General features: G+C 40.6%; 2 protein-coding genes across 2 annotated transcripts; one reads left to right on the forward strand and one right to left on the reverse strand.

Moving 5' to 3' along the window:
- nolc1 (nucleolar and coiled-body phosphoprotein 1) lies at positions 1 to 10,316 on the reverse strand. The gene is made up of 14 exons (XM_030747686.1): positions 10,170 to 10,316; positions 9,810 to 9,865; positions 7,313 to 7,476; positions 7,062 to 7,201; positions 4,639 to 4,753; positions 4,426 to 4,553; positions 4,190 to 4,292; positions 3,664 to 3,807; positions 3,496 to 3,585; positions 3,164 to 3,409; positions 1,698 to 2,960; positions 1,405 to 1,532; positions 1,240 to 1,323; positions 1 to 1,110 (listed from the first exon to the last, which is right to left on the reverse strand). Exons 1-14 carry the CDS (start codon positions 10,278 to 10,280, stop codon positions 952 to 954), a joined length of 2,931 nt encoding a protein of 976 aa, XP_030603546.1. The 5' UTR covers positions 10,281 to 10,316; the 3' UTR covers positions 1 to 951.
- A 382-nt stretch (positions 10,317 to 10,698) lies between these two features.
- mrps6 (mitochondrial ribosomal protein S6) lies at positions 10,699 to 15,131 on the forward strand. The gene is made up of 2 exons (XM_030747693.1): positions 10,699 to 11,144; positions 15,000 to 15,131. Exon 1 carries the CDS (start codon positions 10,806 to 10,808, stop codon positions 11,136 to 11,138), a length of 333 nt encoding a protein of 110 aa, XP_030603553.1. The 5' UTR covers positions 10,699 to 10,805; the 3' UTR covers positions 11,139 to 11,144; positions 15,000 to 15,131.
- The last annotated feature ends 3,702 nt before the right edge of the window (positions 15,132 to 18,833 follow it).

Below are 18,833 nucleotides of genomic sequence, written 5' to 3' on the forward strand. Positions count from 1 at the left end.
TCCAGTGTGCATGGCAAGAGAAAGCCCTTACTAAAGATTATGATTTAAAATGTGTATTTTCTACACTTTTAACAGCCAATAACAGCAGACCTGCAACAACTTGGCATGTGTAGATACTAAAAATGCTTCCTCTCCACTTCTGTACATTTAATCTGTCAGCTGAGTAGAAAAAAAAAAAACAGGATTTGTCCATGTAACCATCACCAGTATATTTTCTTATTTACAGATTGAGGTGGGGAAAAAAAAATGATAGTGGTACACAAAATCTGATAGGATCATCAAATAACTGAAACAAACATAGCATTCAGTTTGAATTATCTACTTGATACCACCAAACAATACAAGGAGAACTGATATCCTAACAGAAGAACCCTATTCAAAAAAAAATTGAGAAACTTCACAGGCCCTCAAAACTGAAATGGAATAAAATGTAATAAATACAGTATAAAACGCTGTTTTAATGTGTAAGTCTCACTGTTAGGTTAAGAGAAAATTCAAACACACCCTGTTCACATTTAACTGTTTACCAAATAAAGTCACTTCAAGAATTCATGTAATCTATTAAAAAAAAGAAAATCATGACTCATGATGAACATGTAAAGATGGATGGCTTTCAGTTACACTTAGTATGAAAGTTTAATGTTACAATCATTTAAGAATAATCAAAAACAAGAAAAAGGGCCAAACATTTTCTCCATTAACCAGGGGCTTGCAGCCACCTAGTGGCTATAAGTAATATAGTTGGGGGCACATTTTCCCTGCTGCCACAGCTCTGCTAAATGTACGTCTCCGTTACAGACTAAAGGCAAGTTGAATCAAAGGGCCAGCTCAGCTCAATACACCATGTTCGGTTAGTGTGCTGCTGCTGGGTGGGTTGGGCAGACAATTTATACTCCTGATCAGTCCGGTTACAGTACAGTTGAAGTGAGAGGGACCACACTGAGGACTTCCTCACTCGCTGTCAAACTTAATGGAGTTGACTGAGGTGGAGATGGCTCCACCGCGGTAGCTTCCTCTCTTCTTCTTGGTCTTTTCGTGGCGAAATGATTTGCCTTTTGTGAACTTCAGCACTTCATTGGCTTTCTGGCCCCAGTCTCCATTAGCTCCCATCTGAAATGGTGAAGATGGTTTTTTTGTTTTGTTTTGTTTTTTTAAATTGGTTGTTGATCAGTCACCTCAACAACTATAACATACAGTACTCCTGATGTAAGAATGGTTAGTAGGATTAAAAGAATTCACCTTTGCCTCAAAAGAGTTGTTTGAGAGGCGGGGGTCCACATCTACGTCCTCCTCTCGTATTCTACGGAAGGGGACGTTTGAAGACTGGAGACAGAAAGTGGCTTCAATCAGCTTTTTTCAACTCAGTTTAAATTGAGTTTAAATCTAGCCTCATGTAGGTCTTACCTTCTTACTGGCTTTAGGGAAAGTCTGTGGTGTGGTTGTGGCTATCTTGCTTTTTGGTGTCGTCAGTTCATTTTCTGTCTCTTCACTTTCTGATGATTCTTCATCCTTTTTTCTCTTTCCATTAGTGCCTGTATGAGGAAAAGGTGCTCATACTTAGTCAACACTGCAACCGTTCCATTAAAAATTAAACCCTTAAGAGGACCATAAGGGTAAAAAGCAATACAAATCAAACTGAGTGATAACAGTTCATTTCCCTGTTTAATGACAAGATGATTTTCATGTTTGAGTCTTACTGTTTATTATTGGGGTGTTGGGTGCAGTGGCTGCTTTACGTGGCGCTTCGTCCTCTTCAGATGAACTCTCTGAGGAGCTGCTACTGCTCGTTTTAGGTTTAGCTGCTGGAGCAGCTTTTGTACTTCCTTTGCTGGGCTCTTCATCCTCTTCAGAGCTGCTGTCACTGGATGAGGACTCTGGCTTTGCTGCAACCTTCGCTGATGCCGCCGTCTTGGGAGTTCCCGTCTTGCTGTTGGTAACTGTAGGCTTAGCTACAGGGGTCTCTGTCTCTGAATCAGAGCTATCTGTGGAATCTGAGCTACTCTCCTCTGCTTTTTTTGCTGAAGCCACAGCTGCCTTTTTGACTGCAGGTGCTGCCTTTGTGGCACTAGCTGCAGGGGCAGCTTTCTTGGCTGCAGCTGGAGCTTGTTTCTTTGGCGCTTCATCCTCTGAGTCTGAGCTGTCAGAGTCAGAGCTGCTTTCTTCTGCAGCAGCTTTCTTAGCTGCAGGAGTAGCTGGCTTTGATGCAGGAGTAGCTGGCTTTGATGCTGGTGGTGGCTTGGTCTTAGCTGGCTCTTCCTCATCCTCAGAGGAGGACTCGGAGCTGCTCTCTTTCAACACAGGCTTTCCTGCAGGTGTAGCAGGTTTTGAGGCTGGGGTAGCGGCTTTAGCTGCTGCAGGTTTAGCCTTGGCTGGCTGCTCTTCATCTTCAGAGGAAGAATCAGAGTCAGAGCTGCTTTCTTCTGCAGCAGCTTTCTTAACTGCAGGAGTAGCAGGCTTTGAAGCTGGCGTTGCAGGCTTAGCTGCTGTTGGCTTGGCCTTAGCTGCAGGTGTAGCAGGCTTTGAAGCCGGCGTTGCAGGCTTAGCCACTGTTGGCTTGGCCTTAGCTGGTTCTTCCTCTTCTGAAGATGAGTCTGAGTCAGAGCTGCTTTCTGCTGCAGGAGCAGCAGGCTTAGCTGCAGGAGTAGCAGGCTTTGAAGCTAGGATGGGCCGTTTCGCTGCTGTTATCTTAGTCTTAGCAGGCTCTTCATCTTCGGAAGAGGAGTCAGAGTCTGAACTGCTCTCTGCTGCTGCAGGCTTTGCTGCAGGGACAGCAGGCTTTGAAGCTGGGGTAGTTTTAGCTGCAGGCTTGGCTTTCACAGGCTGTTCCTCATCCTCAGAGGAGTCCTCTGATTCAGAGCTGGTCTCTGCTGCCTTGGCTTGAGGCTTAGAAGCTGCAAGTGGGGTTGCAGTTTTGGTTGCAGGTTTTGTTGGGGCCTCATCCTCAGAGCTGCTATCTGAATCTGGGAAGCAAAACCAATAGTTTCATGAAAGTTTGGAAACAACATAGGAATAATAACAAATGATATTAAGTCATAATTGACAACTCCTGAGTGTAGGCATGTAGCTCAACACCAACTAGAAGAACTAAGTCAAGGTATAACAAAATATGCATCTCACTTACAGAAATACTGAGTTCAAATACCCAAAATGTGGCATCTCCTACCTGAGGACTCGTCTTTCTGAGCTGGAGTAGTCTTGGCAGGTGCAGCTTTAGCTGTGGGCTTCTTTGCGGCCTCCTCCTCTGAACTGGAGTCCTCTGACGAGGAGTCATCTTTAGCAGATTTAGCAGGAGCAGCTTTAGCAGGAGCCACTTTTGTTGCAGGGCTCTTCACCTCTTTAGCTGGAGCAGGTTTGACTGGGGCTGCTTTAACTGCAGGCTTCTTGGCCTCCTCCTCATCTGAGCTTGAATCTAGAAAGAAACAGACATTTATAAACATTCACCGTCACAGACTCATCACTTCAAAATGGGAAATGAGTGGAATTTGTGAACATTACCAGAGCTCTCTGAGCTGGACTCCTGCTTCTTTGCAGCAGGTTTAGATGCACCAGGTCTGGCAGCAGGTGTCTTTGCAGGGGTAGGTTTTGCTGTGACAGTTAAAATGCTGTTAGACATCAAACTGAAATCACCAAGAGGTCAAGGTGAGAAAGACGAGAACCACTTACATGCCACTTTCTTCTTCTTCTCCTCATCTTCATCGCTGCTGTCATCACTGCTGTCTGAAGAGTCGCTGTCCTTGGCCTTGCTTGCTGCTGATGCAGCAGGAGCTTTCTGGATTGAAGCAGGAGGTGGGACTGCACTGTATGCTCCTACAGGACAAAGATAGCTCATCAGAATCAAAACAAATACAACATTTTAACCACAGATTGTTCCAGGGATGACCAGGCGAACAGCTCGAGTTTTTTTTTTCCCAGAGTTAGAGCCATCAATTGGGGTCATGATCATGAAAGACAAAGGCTTTAGATTGTTTTTTTTTTTACTGCTGTAAGTAATATGAACTTAATCTAACTTATTTTTCATGTAGCTGTTAAATTCAGGCACATCAGCTAAAAGGACATTAAATATGTAGATTGGGACTAAATCCCTTCCAATTTTTGTTGCTGTTTCATGTCTCCCTCACCTCTTTTAAACTAAGACATTTAGGTTGCTACTCTGCAGCTTGTGTGGTTGTAAACAAGCATGAAACCACACCTGCTTTGGGTTTTTTGCTGGGAGGAGCCTCATCTTCTGATGACGAGTCTTCACTGCTCGATTCAGCAGGAGCTTTCTTTACCGGGGCAGATTTGACTGGAGCCTAACAGGACACATGAAAGTAAGCCGTTAATATCTGCTGTATGCATCTGCCCGCTAAAAGCCACATTTCACATATAGTGAGTGGAGACAATTAGTAATAAATTATAAAGCTATAACCAGATGGTCCTGTATACCTTGGCTGGTGCTTCATCTTCAGAATCTGAAGAGCTGTCTTCACTGCTGCTGCTCTCCTGCTTCTTCTGAGCTGCACCTTTAGCAGGAACGGCTGCTTTGGGTGTTGTGACTCCACCAGCCTTGGGTTCTGTTATTCAGAAATACATAAAGCAAATTAAGTAACAACCTTTCCATAATCTTAAGTTTAGACAAATTACTGGATATAAACTTACTCGGTGCAGGAGCTCTGGCAGGCTGTTCTTCTTCAGAGTCAGATTCTTCACTGCTGGAGCTGCTGTCCTTTTTCCTTGCGCTGCCTGCAGCTGCTGCAGGTTGCTTCACAGCCACCTACAAACAGACACTGCATTTTAATAACAGCATAACAGGCAACATCTTGTGGCAATGACAAAAGACGTTTCTCAATATGCATACTTGTGAAACGTCATCAGTCTCAGCCCAAGTACTGTTCCAATTCAAAGTCCGCATCAAGGCAAGTACGCTCAAAATACTTGAAAAAAATCTAATTATAAAGTTAAGCTTCATAACTGGATAGTTTTATTAAACATTAATTTCTCACTGAAAAGCTTTAAGTATATTTGGAAATGAATCATCATCATCATTCATCTTTATTCCCTGATGTAAATAAAAAAAAAAAAAGTAACTAACATTAAAAAATATTTTAATCAGGGAGGAAGGTGAGCCTTTTTACCAGTAGCAGAAACATCAGCGCAGCATGCTGATGCTGTTTGTGGAGATCCTGAAGACCAGAAATGGCCAAATTATGTTTTTAATATTTATTCAGCTCTATTCTAAACACCAACTGTCTGTTCTAAGTGTTGAGTCTTCTGGAATAAAGTTAAAATCATTTTAACATCTGACCTGTTTTTTGTTCAGTCAGCAGCGTGAGCTGTGTATACATGTATAATGTTTTATTCAGTTTAACTTTTAATAGCTGAGCATTTTGCCAAAGTGCCTTTAAAAAAAACACTTAAAAATAATTATTTTTTAAAGAGCATTAGGCGTATCATGGGCATTACATTGTAAATTAATCACAGTGAATTTAAACTGGAAGGTGGTAAAAACACTGAAGCTGAGCTGTGATGTCATCAAGTATGCTGGTGTTCCAATTGTTCGAGTCCCTCCTTCCTCGAGAAGTCTGGACTCCGTGTGAACTTCCCAAATATGAACTAGAAAAAGCATTTCCTGAAGAAAATGCACTGTGAATGCTGCAAGCTGAAAGATTGCAGCTGAAATGCTAAGAAATGCTTGAAAGAGCTGAAACTTTATTTGCTGAATGAGCTTCAACAGCTGAACTGCTGAAAGGCTTGGCTTTATTTTAAAGCTTAAATGGTGTCTCTAGCTGAAATGCCAGGAAATGCTCCAAAGAGCTTAAATCTGGCTGAAAGAGTTTAAGCTGGTGAATGAATGCTCAATGGAAAATTTTTAAAGTTTGGAGTAAAGTGGGACTTGAACCTGCTCTGTCTGCTTGTTGTGCAGTGATGGTCCCCTTTTCTACCACTGAGCCAACAGTAGTGTCACACAAGCAGTGAGGTTTGCAAGCATACATATTGGAGAGCGCTCCCAAGCTGAATGCTTGTAAATGCGCCAATTGAAAACACCTGCCAGGTGCACTGCTTACCTGCTGAGATGCATGCGCACTGTCAAATTTGCCTCGGCGCACCTGTCAAATAACTGCTTCTAAGTCAAAAACCGTAGCTCCTATCAAAATCATTTTTGAACTGTGAGTGTCACAAGGACCTGCTCTAAACAGTGGTGTAATTTTTATTTTCCTGGGCTCAAAAGTGTGGCCGTGGGAGCAGTTTGAAAAAGGTGCTCATTTCTGCTTTGGAGAAAATCACCTCTCTGAAATTACTATGGAGGTTAATGAAGGAGTTGGAAGGTACTCCCTCTGTTTGAACGCTTACAGTTTAAAAAGTGTACATTTGACAGGGTTTAGAGACACATTGTTTGCAAGTAGAGAAGCAGCTCTACATTTTGAGCATAAAATGATGGCTGTAGCGCAAAGAGTGTGGACACAGTGGCAGTTTAAAAATAAATTTTCCACCTGAAAGTTTTGAAGTCTCCCACTCTACTAATCAGGCTCCCACTCTAGAAAACGCAATACACAACCACTATAAACTCTGAAACGGCTGAAAAAACACCTTAAACTTAAACGCTCACTGTGCTTAAACTGTAAAAGATTTTGAAACACCAAGTAATAGCTGAATAGCTGAAAGGCTTGGCTTCATTTTAAAGCTTAAATGGTTTTTCTAGCTGAAAGTATGCTGAAGTTATTAGCTTTTAAATCCTGAAAGGATTTGAAAAGGATTTGAAACTTCCCCATTCATTTTGAATGGCAAAAATGAAGATTATAAAAAGTTCAATATCTTAAAAAGTATAAAGGTTACAAAAAAGAAAAGTAATAGCACAAATCTCCAGAACAGGCTGAACGTTTTGATACCAGAACGGTGTCTGTAGCCCAAACACTGCTTGAGTTTTTAAGCGACCGAAGGTTTTTGGAGTACAAGAACAATACTGTGAATGCTTTGCAGCATTCACAGTAATGAATGCTTTGCAGCATTCACAGTAACTAGCAAGTGCAAACTTGAGTACTGAGAAACTATCATGAATGTATAATTCTGATGTTTCCTCCTACCTTTGTGGCAGCCTTTGCAGGAGCCTTCTCCTCCTCAGAGTCACTGCTAGAGTCTTCACTGCTGCTGGACGCAGCTTTAGCAGCTCCTGCTGCAGCTTTAGCAGCTCCTGCTGCAGCTTTAGCAGGGCCCTTGCTGGCTGCTAAAATGTAGATTGAGGAAAAATGTTATTTCACGAGGCTTCAGAATGACATGTCACTAGCAGAATTCAGCCATCCTTCTCAGTTATCCACGTCAATTATGAAAGTCTTACCTGCAGGAGCTGCTTTACTTTGTTTCACGTCAGCCTGTTCATCCTCACTGCTCGAGTCTTCACTGCTGGAACTCTCTTTACTGGATTTTGTCTTCTTTGCTGATGGACCGTTGGCATCTTTGGCCCAGTTAGAAGGTACTTTTCGTTTTTTGGCTTCAGGAGACCTTGTTAAATCAAGTGAGTTTCAGTGATATAGCCCATAATTTACACAAAATACAGAATGTGCAACACCACTTCTACTCCCAGTAAAGAGCCTTCAGTGAGAATTTAAATAAATAAATGGAAGGCACTCCCTCTCCCAGAGTGGACAGATATGAAGAGAATGTCATGTGTACAGTGTTGATGGATATAGTGAAATAAGAGGCCAGAAACATACATGAATGACATTAAAGAGAATCTGACCTAAACAGAAAACACTTATAATTTGTAAAATAACAATAAACTTAGATTATATTTGTAAGTATAACAAGTTTTCACCCAAAACTGAACACAAGAAACAAACCCTACTGAGACTGAATAGGCCCTTGGATGCTGGGACAGCGGCAGTGGAGACTTTATGTTTAACCCTCCTGTTACGTTTGTTTCTCAGGAACAGCAATGATGTTCCTGGGTCAGTTTGACCTGGGGTATGTTTTAATTATCCAAAGTATCAAATTTATGATACACATTGTTTATATCTCATTAACTCCATTACTATCATTTCAATCAATATTTAGTTTAGCTGTGTTCTTTACCTCCCACAAATCAAAGTTCAATGAGGATAATTCACACATTTTTCATAAATTTTTTTTTTTTAACTGTAGACTGGAAAAACCTAAATACATGCCTGACATACAGATTTAGGATTTTCTTTTCTTCTTATGAAGTGATTTTCATGAATTAGTAGTTCTGTTCAGGGTCGAATTGAGCCGGTGACTTAAAATCAAGACAAATGAATCATGAGGACTTGTACTGAAAATAAACTTTATTTAAGCACCATTTTAGAACCACAAATTAACATTTAGCTTGTTTGGAAGGCATATATTGTCTCTGAATGCCAACAGCATTTTCCACTGTGACATTAGGACCTGGGTTATAGAGTAGTGGAAAATGCTCTACCAACTTGTCCCACACTGTCCTAATAGCTGCCAGCTTGTCTCTCTCCTGTCTGACAGACCTCATCTCAGATGATCAAATCGGATTACACTGGAGAAAATATGAAAAGTCTCCGGAGCAATTGTGGCACAAGATAAAGCCCTGCCTGTCTCTGCATCCCACAGACTGGCTGTTGATTCATCCTTTGGCTTATAGACAGCACCCAAGATGAGGAGTCCCAAATGCATGTAAATGCATTTTATCCAGCTCCTTCCACTTCTCCAAATCACACCTTAGGTTTTGCATGACCAGCTTACAAAGCTGACTTGATGTCTGCCACACAAGTCAGTGGCATTTTAATGTGCCCTTATACTGTCTGTAATGTTTTCTGCAGCCAATGTAAACTATAGTGCCAGAGGTATTCACTCAGCCATCCAAATCATTGAATTCAGGTTTTCCAATCACTTCCATGGCCACAGGTGTATAAACCAAGCACCTAGGCATGCAGACGGCTTCTACAAACATTCTTTTTAAAGGTGCTCAGTGAATTCTAGTGTCATACTGTTATAGGATGCCACCTCTGCAACAAGTCCAGTCATAAAATTGCCTCACTACTAAATATTCCACAGGCAGCTGTTGCTGGTATTATAACAAAATGGAAATGATTGGGAACAGCAGCAACTCAGCCACAAAGTGGTAGGCTGCATAAAATCAAAGTGGGGTCCGTGGATGCTGAGGCACATAAGTGTGCAGAGGTTGTCTCTACAGACCTCCAAACTTCATGTGGCCTTCAGATTATCTCAAGAACAGTGTGTTGAGAGCTTCATGGAATGGGTTTCCACGACCAAGCAGCTGCATCCAAGCCTTACATCACCAAGCACAGTGTCCCACGCATTGGTGCATGGTAACAGAAAAAGTTCCTGTATTCTCACACTTTACAGATGAGGTCAACAGAACAGGAAGAGAGTGTGTGTGAGAAACTGGGTTGAATATGAACGTGTCATAGTTTCAAAAATAAAGAAAAAAAAGAAAAGAAAAATTGTATTGGACACTTCTGACCTTTTTAACCTCCACTTTGACTGCCAGGTCAAATTGACCCAAACAGCATCAATATAATATAAAGATGCAGGGAGGTGAGGGGTACAAATATATAAAATGAACAATTTTCAGTTTATATGTTGATTACATTTAATAAGCCGAACAGACGATGTTTCATATTGTAAAAATACTTGTTAACTATTTTAGATCGTTTAACTTTTAAATGCGTCAATCTGACCCGCAATAAAGCAGGAGCACTAAAAGGAACATCCTTATCGAGCCATAAAGTCAGCTTATTCACGTGTCCCACTTTTTATGAAATCTAAAGAACTAAAAAAAAAAATAAAATAAAGTCACTGTACAAAACTGTGAATCAGCAACTCACTTCACCCAGAAGTTGTAGATATTGACGAGGTTCTCTTCATTTTGATCTTGCGGAGCCTACAAAGAAACACGTTAAGACACAACTCAGTAATTCCTTCCAGCTCTTTAAGTGTGTCATTAAAAAAATCAACATATTGTTATTTAAAAGGTGTATTTAATAACTGCAGCATTTACACTTAAACACAAGCAGACCATTCATTAGTTGAAGAACAAGTTACAGTTGATCCACGTGCTACGTTCACCGGCTACCCTCTCTCCGGGTACCTGTACATATTTACCCCTCGCGCCACCTGGACTTAATAAACAGTACCAGCACCAGGACGACGCAGTAACACACCACCACACCGCCTGAGCTACTCACCACTTTAGTCTGCTTCAGGAACTCCTGAGCCGCCTTGGTGAACTTGTTTTCCAGCAGAAATGAGTACACGCATTTGAAGAGATCACTCGGGACCGACTTTTCCGCCGCCATCTTCACCACGCTTTTTCTGGAAAAGGAAGTGACGGAACCCGTCACTTGTGGGCATGTGCGCAGGCGCTTAGTGACGACGTAACATTAAGAAACAGCTTTATAAAGAGGGTGCTAAATCACGCTTTTTGTTAACAAATAACTATATAAATCATTATAATTCCACCGAGTTATTTTCCTAAAAATAGAGCTTTAAAATGCTACACCTTTATATTTGAAATATCTCAAATGGAGAATTGATAATGCCTTGATATGTCGAATAAGATGCGTATTTTTACTATTGAATTGTACTTCTTTACAGCCTTAATCCCACCGTCTTGATTTTGTTTTTTGTTTGTTTGTTCTTAGAAATGACTCCTTTTATTTATATTTCACAAACCATGTTGAGGCCCACATAGGCGCACATTAAATACGTCATCACCAAGGACCTTTTACGTCCCTCGTGTCATAACATGTCGTCTTTGAGTTGATGTCTGTCTACTTCCAGCAGAATTAACCGTGTGAGTCGGGTAGTACTTTGCTGCAGCCATGCCTCGATACGAGCTGGCCCTGATCCTGAAGCAGATGCAGCGGCCGGAGACGGCGGCAGCCCTGCGGCGGACGGTGGGGACTTTGATGGAGCGGGGAGCGTTGGTGAGAGACCTGGAGAATTTGGGAGAGAGACGGCTGCCCTACAGAATGACCAAACACAACCAGAGGCACAGCCGGGGGACCTACTTTCTGGTGGATTTCTACGCAGCTCCCAGCATACTCACGGGTTTTATGGATCACCTGCACCGTGATGTAGACGTTGTGAGGCCCACTGTGCTGAAGAAAGACACCCACGTCCCCCACAGAAACTGCTGTGGCCCCCAGAAGTGATATAATGTAAGGAATAATGGAGGTGTGGCAAGTCATTGGTGCTAAAAATGAAACAAAGTCCTGTTTTATCACCAGGAGAGATGTTTTTGACGAATACCTGAAGTGTTCCACGCGTGTATCTTGGGCTGTGAAGTACTGCTACTAAAACAGAACCGCATGCCTGCTACTGCAGTTTAATGTAGAGCTCAAAGTGATGACCAGAAAATCAACCATTATAGTTGAATCATTAAATTTTTTAGGCGAAGCATTATTGTTCAGGTACAGTCCAAGAGGCAATGCATGGCTTAAAATACCCTAAAGTATTTATTTGTGAGCAGCCATTTCAGAGGAAAAATTCTGATACTGACTGCTGGTTTTGCAGTAGTTGGCAAATTATCTCCTATTTCTTTTGTCTGCTTAAAGCTACACACACACACACACTGTGGGCTGTGGAGGGGAATGAACCTCATGAATGTGTCAATAGAAGTCTGGTAGCTTTTGTATTTGGATGAACTGTCCCTGTAAGCAGCCCAGAGAGCGCTATAACACTGTATTTGAGGGGAAATATCACTTCTGTCCTAAGATAATAATGTACTGAAAATAATTCATTCATTACCTTTTTTTAAGTTATTGATTTATTTTAGTAATTGCAGGTGTTTTTTTATTTTATTTTATTTTTTTTATAATATACACAGCAACTCAACCTGCATTATATTGCCAAAAGTATTCATTCAGCCATCCAAATCATTGAATTCAGGTGTTCCAGTCACTTCCATGGCCACAGGTGTAAAAACCAAGCATCTAGGCATGCAGACTGCTTCTATAAGTATCTGTGAAAGAATGGGTCACTCTCAGGAACTCAGTGAATTTGAGTTTGGTACCGCTGAACAACAAGTCCAGCTGTGAAATTTCCTCACTAATAAGAGTGGAAGTGATTGGGAATGACAGCAACTCAGCCACATAGTGGTAGGCTACGTAAAATCACAGAGCAGGGTCAGCCGATGATGTGGCGCTTTGTGTGCAGAGGTCACCAACTTTCTGCAGAATCTATCAATACAGACCTCCAAACTTCATGTGGTCTTCAGATCAGCTCAAGAAACTTGGGTAGAGAGCTGTAAAGCAGTGGAGACGTGTTTTCTGGAGTGACCAATCACACTTCACCATCTGAGGAGAACAGTACTTGCCTGACTGCATTGTGCCAAGTGTAAAGTTTGGTGGAGGGGGGATTATGGTGTGGTGTTGTTTTTCAAGAATTGGACTCGGCCCCTTAGTTCCACTGAAAGGAACTCTTAATGTTTCAGGATACCAAAACATTTTGGACAATTTGATGCTCCCAACTTTGTGGGAACAGTTTGGGGATGGCCCCTTCCTGTTGCAGCATGACTGCACACCAGTGCACAAAACAAGGTCCATAAGATAAGATAAGATAGTGTTTATTTGTCACATGCGCAGTTATACACAGTACAATGCACAGTGAAATGTATTTTGTACCTGCAACCATATATACACACACATATAAATAAGAAGAATAAAAATAAAAATAAGTAATTCACACTATACACTATATACTATACACTATACACACTTTTACATGGAATTATAGAATATTATAATATTTACATTGTACAATAATAGTCCAGTTAGGGCTCAGAGTTGAGCAGACGGATGGCTTGTGGGTAAAAACTCTTCTTCAACCTTTCAGTCTTAGCCCTCAGGCAGCGGTAACGCCGGCCTGATGGGAGCAGGGAGAAGAGAGAGTGTCCGGGGTGGCTGGGCTGTTTTAGGATCTTCATGGCCCTCAGCCTGCACTGCTTGGTGTAAATGTCCTGCAGGTTGGGGAGGGTGGTTCTGATGGTCCGTTCAGCTGAACGAACCACCCTTTTTAGAGCCATGAAGTCCTGCTTGGTGCAGTTTCCCATCCAGGTGGTGATGCTCCCACGCATGATGCTCTCGATGGTGCAGGTGTAAAAGTTCCTGAGCACCTTGAGTGGGAGCTTGAAGTCTCTCAGCCGCCTGAGGAGGTAGAGACGCTGTCTGGCCTTCTTCACAGTGATGTTAATGTGATGAGTCCAGGACAGGTCCTGTGAGATGGTCACTCCCAGGTATTTGAAAGTGTCCACTCTTTCCACCTCAGCACCACTGATGACAAGTGGATGGTAGTCCCTCTGCTACTTCCTGCTGAAGTCCACAATCAGTTCCTTCGTTTTGCTGACGTTAAGCAGGAGCTGGTTCTCCCGGCACCATTTCTCCAGGCGGGAGACCTCTCTCCTGTAGGGTGTCTCTTCATTGTGGGAGATCAGTCCCACAACAGCAGTGTCGTCAGCAAACTTGATGATGACGTGCTGCAAAGGGTGGGCTGACATCATATTAAACCCTATGGATTAAGAATGGGATGTCACTCAAGTTTATATGCGTGTGAAGGCAGATGAGCGACTACGTCTGGCAGTATAGTGTAACTACCACTCCTGATACTGGTTCCAGGTGGTTGCTGTGCCCTGCAGTCCCAACAGTCTTTCAAGGTTTCTAGATCAGTCTAGCTGTTGCAGTGGTTAAAATAAAGTTATCGCATCATAAATAGGAACCTAATCCATGTAATGGACTTACAGACTTTATTGAAAAGGGCTTTCGTGACATATTTAAAAGTAGTGTGCAGTATAACCCTATAATATGCAACTTTGTTACTTTACAACAAGTTCATCTCACTCGTATGGTTGTTGTGGAAAACTGAAGATTAGGTTATTTATACAGACCAAAGATGCCCTGTCATATTTTGCCTTGCATGCAGTTGTCATTGTTGAGCCAGGATTGAAATGATGGGTTTTTTCCAGAAAGGTGGGAAAACCACGTTAATACTTTTAAAAATATTGATCTCCCCCCGTGTCTCTTGAAAATAGATGAGCACCCCCTTTCCTCCCTCTATCAATCTATCTCAAACTGATATATTGAGACACACGCACACATACACGTGATATTACACCAGCTTTACAACTTAAATATTACCACACGTATGTGTGATAGTCCAATAATGTCCAATAATTACAGTTTATTGATACATTTTTCAGCCTCAACTAATAAATGAGTAACTGTATTCTTTCCCTGAGAAGTCATCAATTGAGCTGTTAGTTAAAATGCTATAATTAAAAAGAACTGAGGTGGAGGGGATTTTACCATTAAAAGTGACCTGGCCTAAAATGTGCCACTTGTGTGGGTGGAGGTCATTTAGCAGAAGCCAGTATTGCCATCATCAGTTTCATAACAGAGTGGTCTTCTTAGTATGCTGGCTTCACATATATCTCATAATGTCAGTGTGTGGACCTAAAGGGAACAAAGATGCACTCTTGTTGGGAGGAAATAAATAAACTTCCCCACTTAATTAGCTCTTAGATGTCCTTCTAGTTAAGAGGTGAATGCTTTTTTTTGATAACACTTTAGTCTTGATGTAATAAAGGAGAGGCTTCAGATTCTTCCACAGTCTGAAATACTTCTGATGGTAAAAGAAAAAAAAAAAAACAGGCTTGTTGATTGAGAGAGATAGACAGTAAAAAAATATCATACCAAAGACATACTTCACCACAGGACTACGTGTGTGAACTTTTACTGCACTAACAGGAACCACAGGAATGGAAGTTTGTACACACAGAACTTATGATAAACTGCACAAGCTGCTTTTCTTGATTCGTGACCATATTAATAAGCATAATGTGGTGGACTTCCTTACACTACATGAACACACCATACTCAAATATTGATATCGGTAGCATGTTCAATATGCACTCACTCAACATTTTTTAAGTGTCATTTATCTTCGGTTCATGGAGGTCATGCTGTGCTGACTCTGCTGTAACTTAGTCCTACATCATGTTTGTTCTCTCTCTTTTACAGGTTCTCACAGCTCATATCCAGAAGATGAATCATGTGACGCTTCCCTCTTTCACCTATTTCAACAGCTATTCAATAGCCGTGGGCCTGAAATTGGCTATAATATCACATGTCATAATAAACTGCTGTTTTCTATCTAGTTTGCACTTTTCTTTGATTCTTTTTTTTTTTTTTTTGTTAAGCATATAAGATACTGTGTTTCACATGATGGTTAGTCATGCAATGGAAGTTTCACTTCACTTCCTTTTTTGGTTTTTCCAGTTTTACTTTTTTTTTTTCTCACCATTAAACTTGATCAGTGACCTCTGAGGGGGGGGGAAGCAGATTTTTAAAAAAAATTATTTTTTTTTTTTAAATAAATAGAAATTGAGCTGTCTTTTCATCCCTGCATAATTTCAACTTCTTGTTGCTACTGTGTTTTCCTGGGACTTTCTTGCCTCCTTGCTGAGCTTTATTTATTGGTGTAAAAACCAAGCACCTAGGCATGCAGACTGCTTCTACAAGCATCTGTGAAAGAATGGGTCGCTCTCAGGAGCTCTGAACTCCAGCATGTTATCGTGATAGGATACTACCTGTGCAACAAGTCCAGTTGTGAAGTTGACTCGCTGCTAAATATTCCAGTCAGCTGTTAGTGGTATTATAACATAGTGGAAGCAATTTGGTGGTAGACCACGTAAAATGACAGAGTGGGGTCAGTGAATGCTGAGGCCCATAGTGTGCAGAGGTCGCCAACTTGCTGCAGTCAGTTGCTACAGACCTCCAAACTTCATGTGGCCTTGAGATTAGCTCAAGAACAGTGTATAAAGATCTTTGTGGAATGGGTTTCCATGTCCACGCAGCTGCATCCAAGCCTTACATCATTAAGCACAGTGCAAAGTGTTGGATGCATGCCACCACTGGACTCTAGAGCAGCCAACAATCATCAAAAAATGAGTTAAGTATAAAAATTCACAAAGAAAGAATAATATATAATCCTTAACTGCACCCAAGAGTAAATCAATTAAATGTGCACTATTAAGCATTTGGTCTCTCTCTACTAAGTCTCTGTTAGTAAATGATTTAATAATTTATCAACAAATTGATTTATTCTGCCTTACAGAAACCTGGTTACAGCAGGATGAATATGTTAATTTAAATTAATCAACACCCTTGAGTCATACTGTCAGAATCCTCGAAGCATTCATTTTAAATCCTGACTCTTAGCTCTGTACAACCTAGTTGGAAAAGTCAAAAACCAGTTTTAGCTGTTGTTCTCTATCATCCACCTGGCTCTTACTCAGAGATTATATGTGATTTCTCAGACTTTTTTATCTGATTTAGTGCCTAAGTTCAGATAAAAATAATTATAGTCAGTGATTTTAACCTCCAAATAGATGCTGAAATGACAGCCTCGCCATTGCATTTGATCTATTATTAGACTCCACTGACTTCTCTCAAAATGTAAGTGAATCATGCTGGATCTTGTTCTGGTACATCACATAGAAACTGAACATTTCACAGTATTCCCTGAAAATCCTCTGGTCTGATCATTTCACAGAAGTGGGGAATAAATGTCGTTACAGTAGATCCCTTTCTGAAAGTGCTGTAACTAAGTTTAAGTAGTGTTGTAGTCAAGACCACCTAACCCGAGACCGAGACAAGACCAAGACCAGAGGGTATAGAGACCGAGACAAGACCAAGACTTTTAGGGTCCGAGACCAGTCGAGACCAAGACCGAGGGGGGGCGAGACCGAGACAAGACCAAGACCAGTGCCTGACACTACATGACACAATAAAATGTGAAACATGATCAAAATCACTTCTCAAATTGATCTGAAAGATCCGCATTCCCATAAAATCATCCTGATATTAAACACTCACAGCTCAAATAAATATAACCATCTTTATTTAATACTCCTGGGTGACTTCTATCATTTATCACAGAATGTGAAACAATTATTCATAGTTCATCACAATAGTCTTAACTTTTCTCTGCCTTTCATAAACTATGCATAAAGTTGTGTTGTTTTTAAACCAACAGCCTTTGTAAAAATGGGTGCTTTTTCAAAACCACATAGCTAAATGTGTAAAACTGAAAAAATGGCAAACACTCATCAACAGTAAGAACTAAAGCCTTTAATCTTATACAGATTAAAGCTGCAGGATGTAACTTTTATAAAAAATCTGGTTTTTACATATTTGTTAAAACTGTCACCATGTCAGACAGTATGAGACCGATAATCTGCGAAAAAAATGGAGCTCCTCCACCTCCTCCCTGAACCGCTCCCAGTCAAAAACAACCAGTCAGAGCCAGGAGGAGGGTCTTAGCACTGTCAATCACTCCTGGTGTATGCTGCTCAATGTAGTTGTGTGCAACACTTCATAATTTGGTATCGATCCTATGTAAAGTAAACACAGGGCCATTATCACCGATACTGATACCAATACTTTTTAATAATTATGAAGAATTTCCATGAAGTTTAATTGGTTTGAGATTTTTTTCCTTTGGATCATTAATTAGTTAAAACCCAGAATAGAATTGGGCAAAGTTTATATGTAAGTAGAAAATACTTTATCAAAATAAAAGTAATTGTTCTGAAACAATAGAATAAAACATTTTTCCCCATAAATTGATGTCTGGATTTTTTTTTCATAAATTAAGTGTACAAAATCATCACTCAAGAACAAATGCAAACTTTTTTCCAGGTAGATTTTTCAGAAAGTATAATAAAAAAATGTAATAAAAAATGTTCCTTCATTCACTAATTTTCTACAAATTTAAATTTAAATTTGATTTAAATGTTTCATAGCAAAATCCTTTTTTTCCCCAAATAAAATATGTTATGCATCACATGACAGTATAACAAAACACTGTGGGGAGGGGAGGAGCAAAGTGCTCTGTGCTGTGACAGGAGCGACACTTAGACAGTCAGCTCGCATCTTTGATGAAACCGCAGCACTGCATACAGGAGAGAAACTGAAGCCAAAGTATCGATCTCATCACACTGATATTGATCAATACCAATACAACGTTGGCATCCATATTATCGATATTAGGATCAATCTGCCCACCACTAGCTCAATGTACTAATGGCGGAGAAACAACTTACTTACTTCTCTGCTGTTACCATTGGTGGTGGCCATGGTAACTTCCGGGTTCTAGCAAGAAATATTCCTCACCCCAGCACTAATGCTAATGCTAATTAGTAAGCTAATACTAACCACTAAATGCCGCTCCCACTTGTTAATTGAGTGATGGGGCCTAAGACATAACCAGAAAGGAGTAATCAGTTTTTTTGGACGTGTAGTTACATTTCTCGAGGTGCATGTCAGGTTTGCTTCAGAGAGGATTTTCAGTTATACACAAAGGATCAATGCAGAACTCTAAATCAGGCCTTATTAGATCGATAGAATGATCATTTTTGCATATAATCCAGAAAAGTTACATTTATACATCAAGCATTTAATGTGTCCCAGAGTGCCGTTTCCTTCCACTGTGTTTGCAGAAATCACATAAAAAAATACACAACAAAAACATAATCCAGATTCCTCGGCTGCTAATAGCATTTCCTACATTTGAATATCAGCCACCATATTGTGAGCATAAACTATCACGTTTTTAATGCAACAATAGGAAGTGACATCATCTTGCTGGGAACTGTAGTATTTTATTCTTGAAGGCCTCTCATAGCTCTACTGGTGCTGAAAACTAATGTTTGACTATGGCTTTCTGAATACAAGTAGGGCTGCAACTATCAATTATTTTAGTAATCAAGTATTCAGTTGATTACTCCGTCAGTTAATCAAGTAATTGGATAAGAAATAATTTTTCATTTTAACAATTCATCAGCATATTTT

This window comes from Archocentrus centrarchus, chromosome 15 (assembly GCF_007364275.1).
Source record: "Archocentrus centrarchus isolate MPI-CPG fArcCen1 chromosome 15, fArcCen1, whole genome shotgun sequence".
NCBI classification, from domain to species: Eukaryota; Metazoa; Chordata; class Actinopteri; order Cichliformes; family Cichlidae; genus Archocentrus; species Archocentrus centrarchus.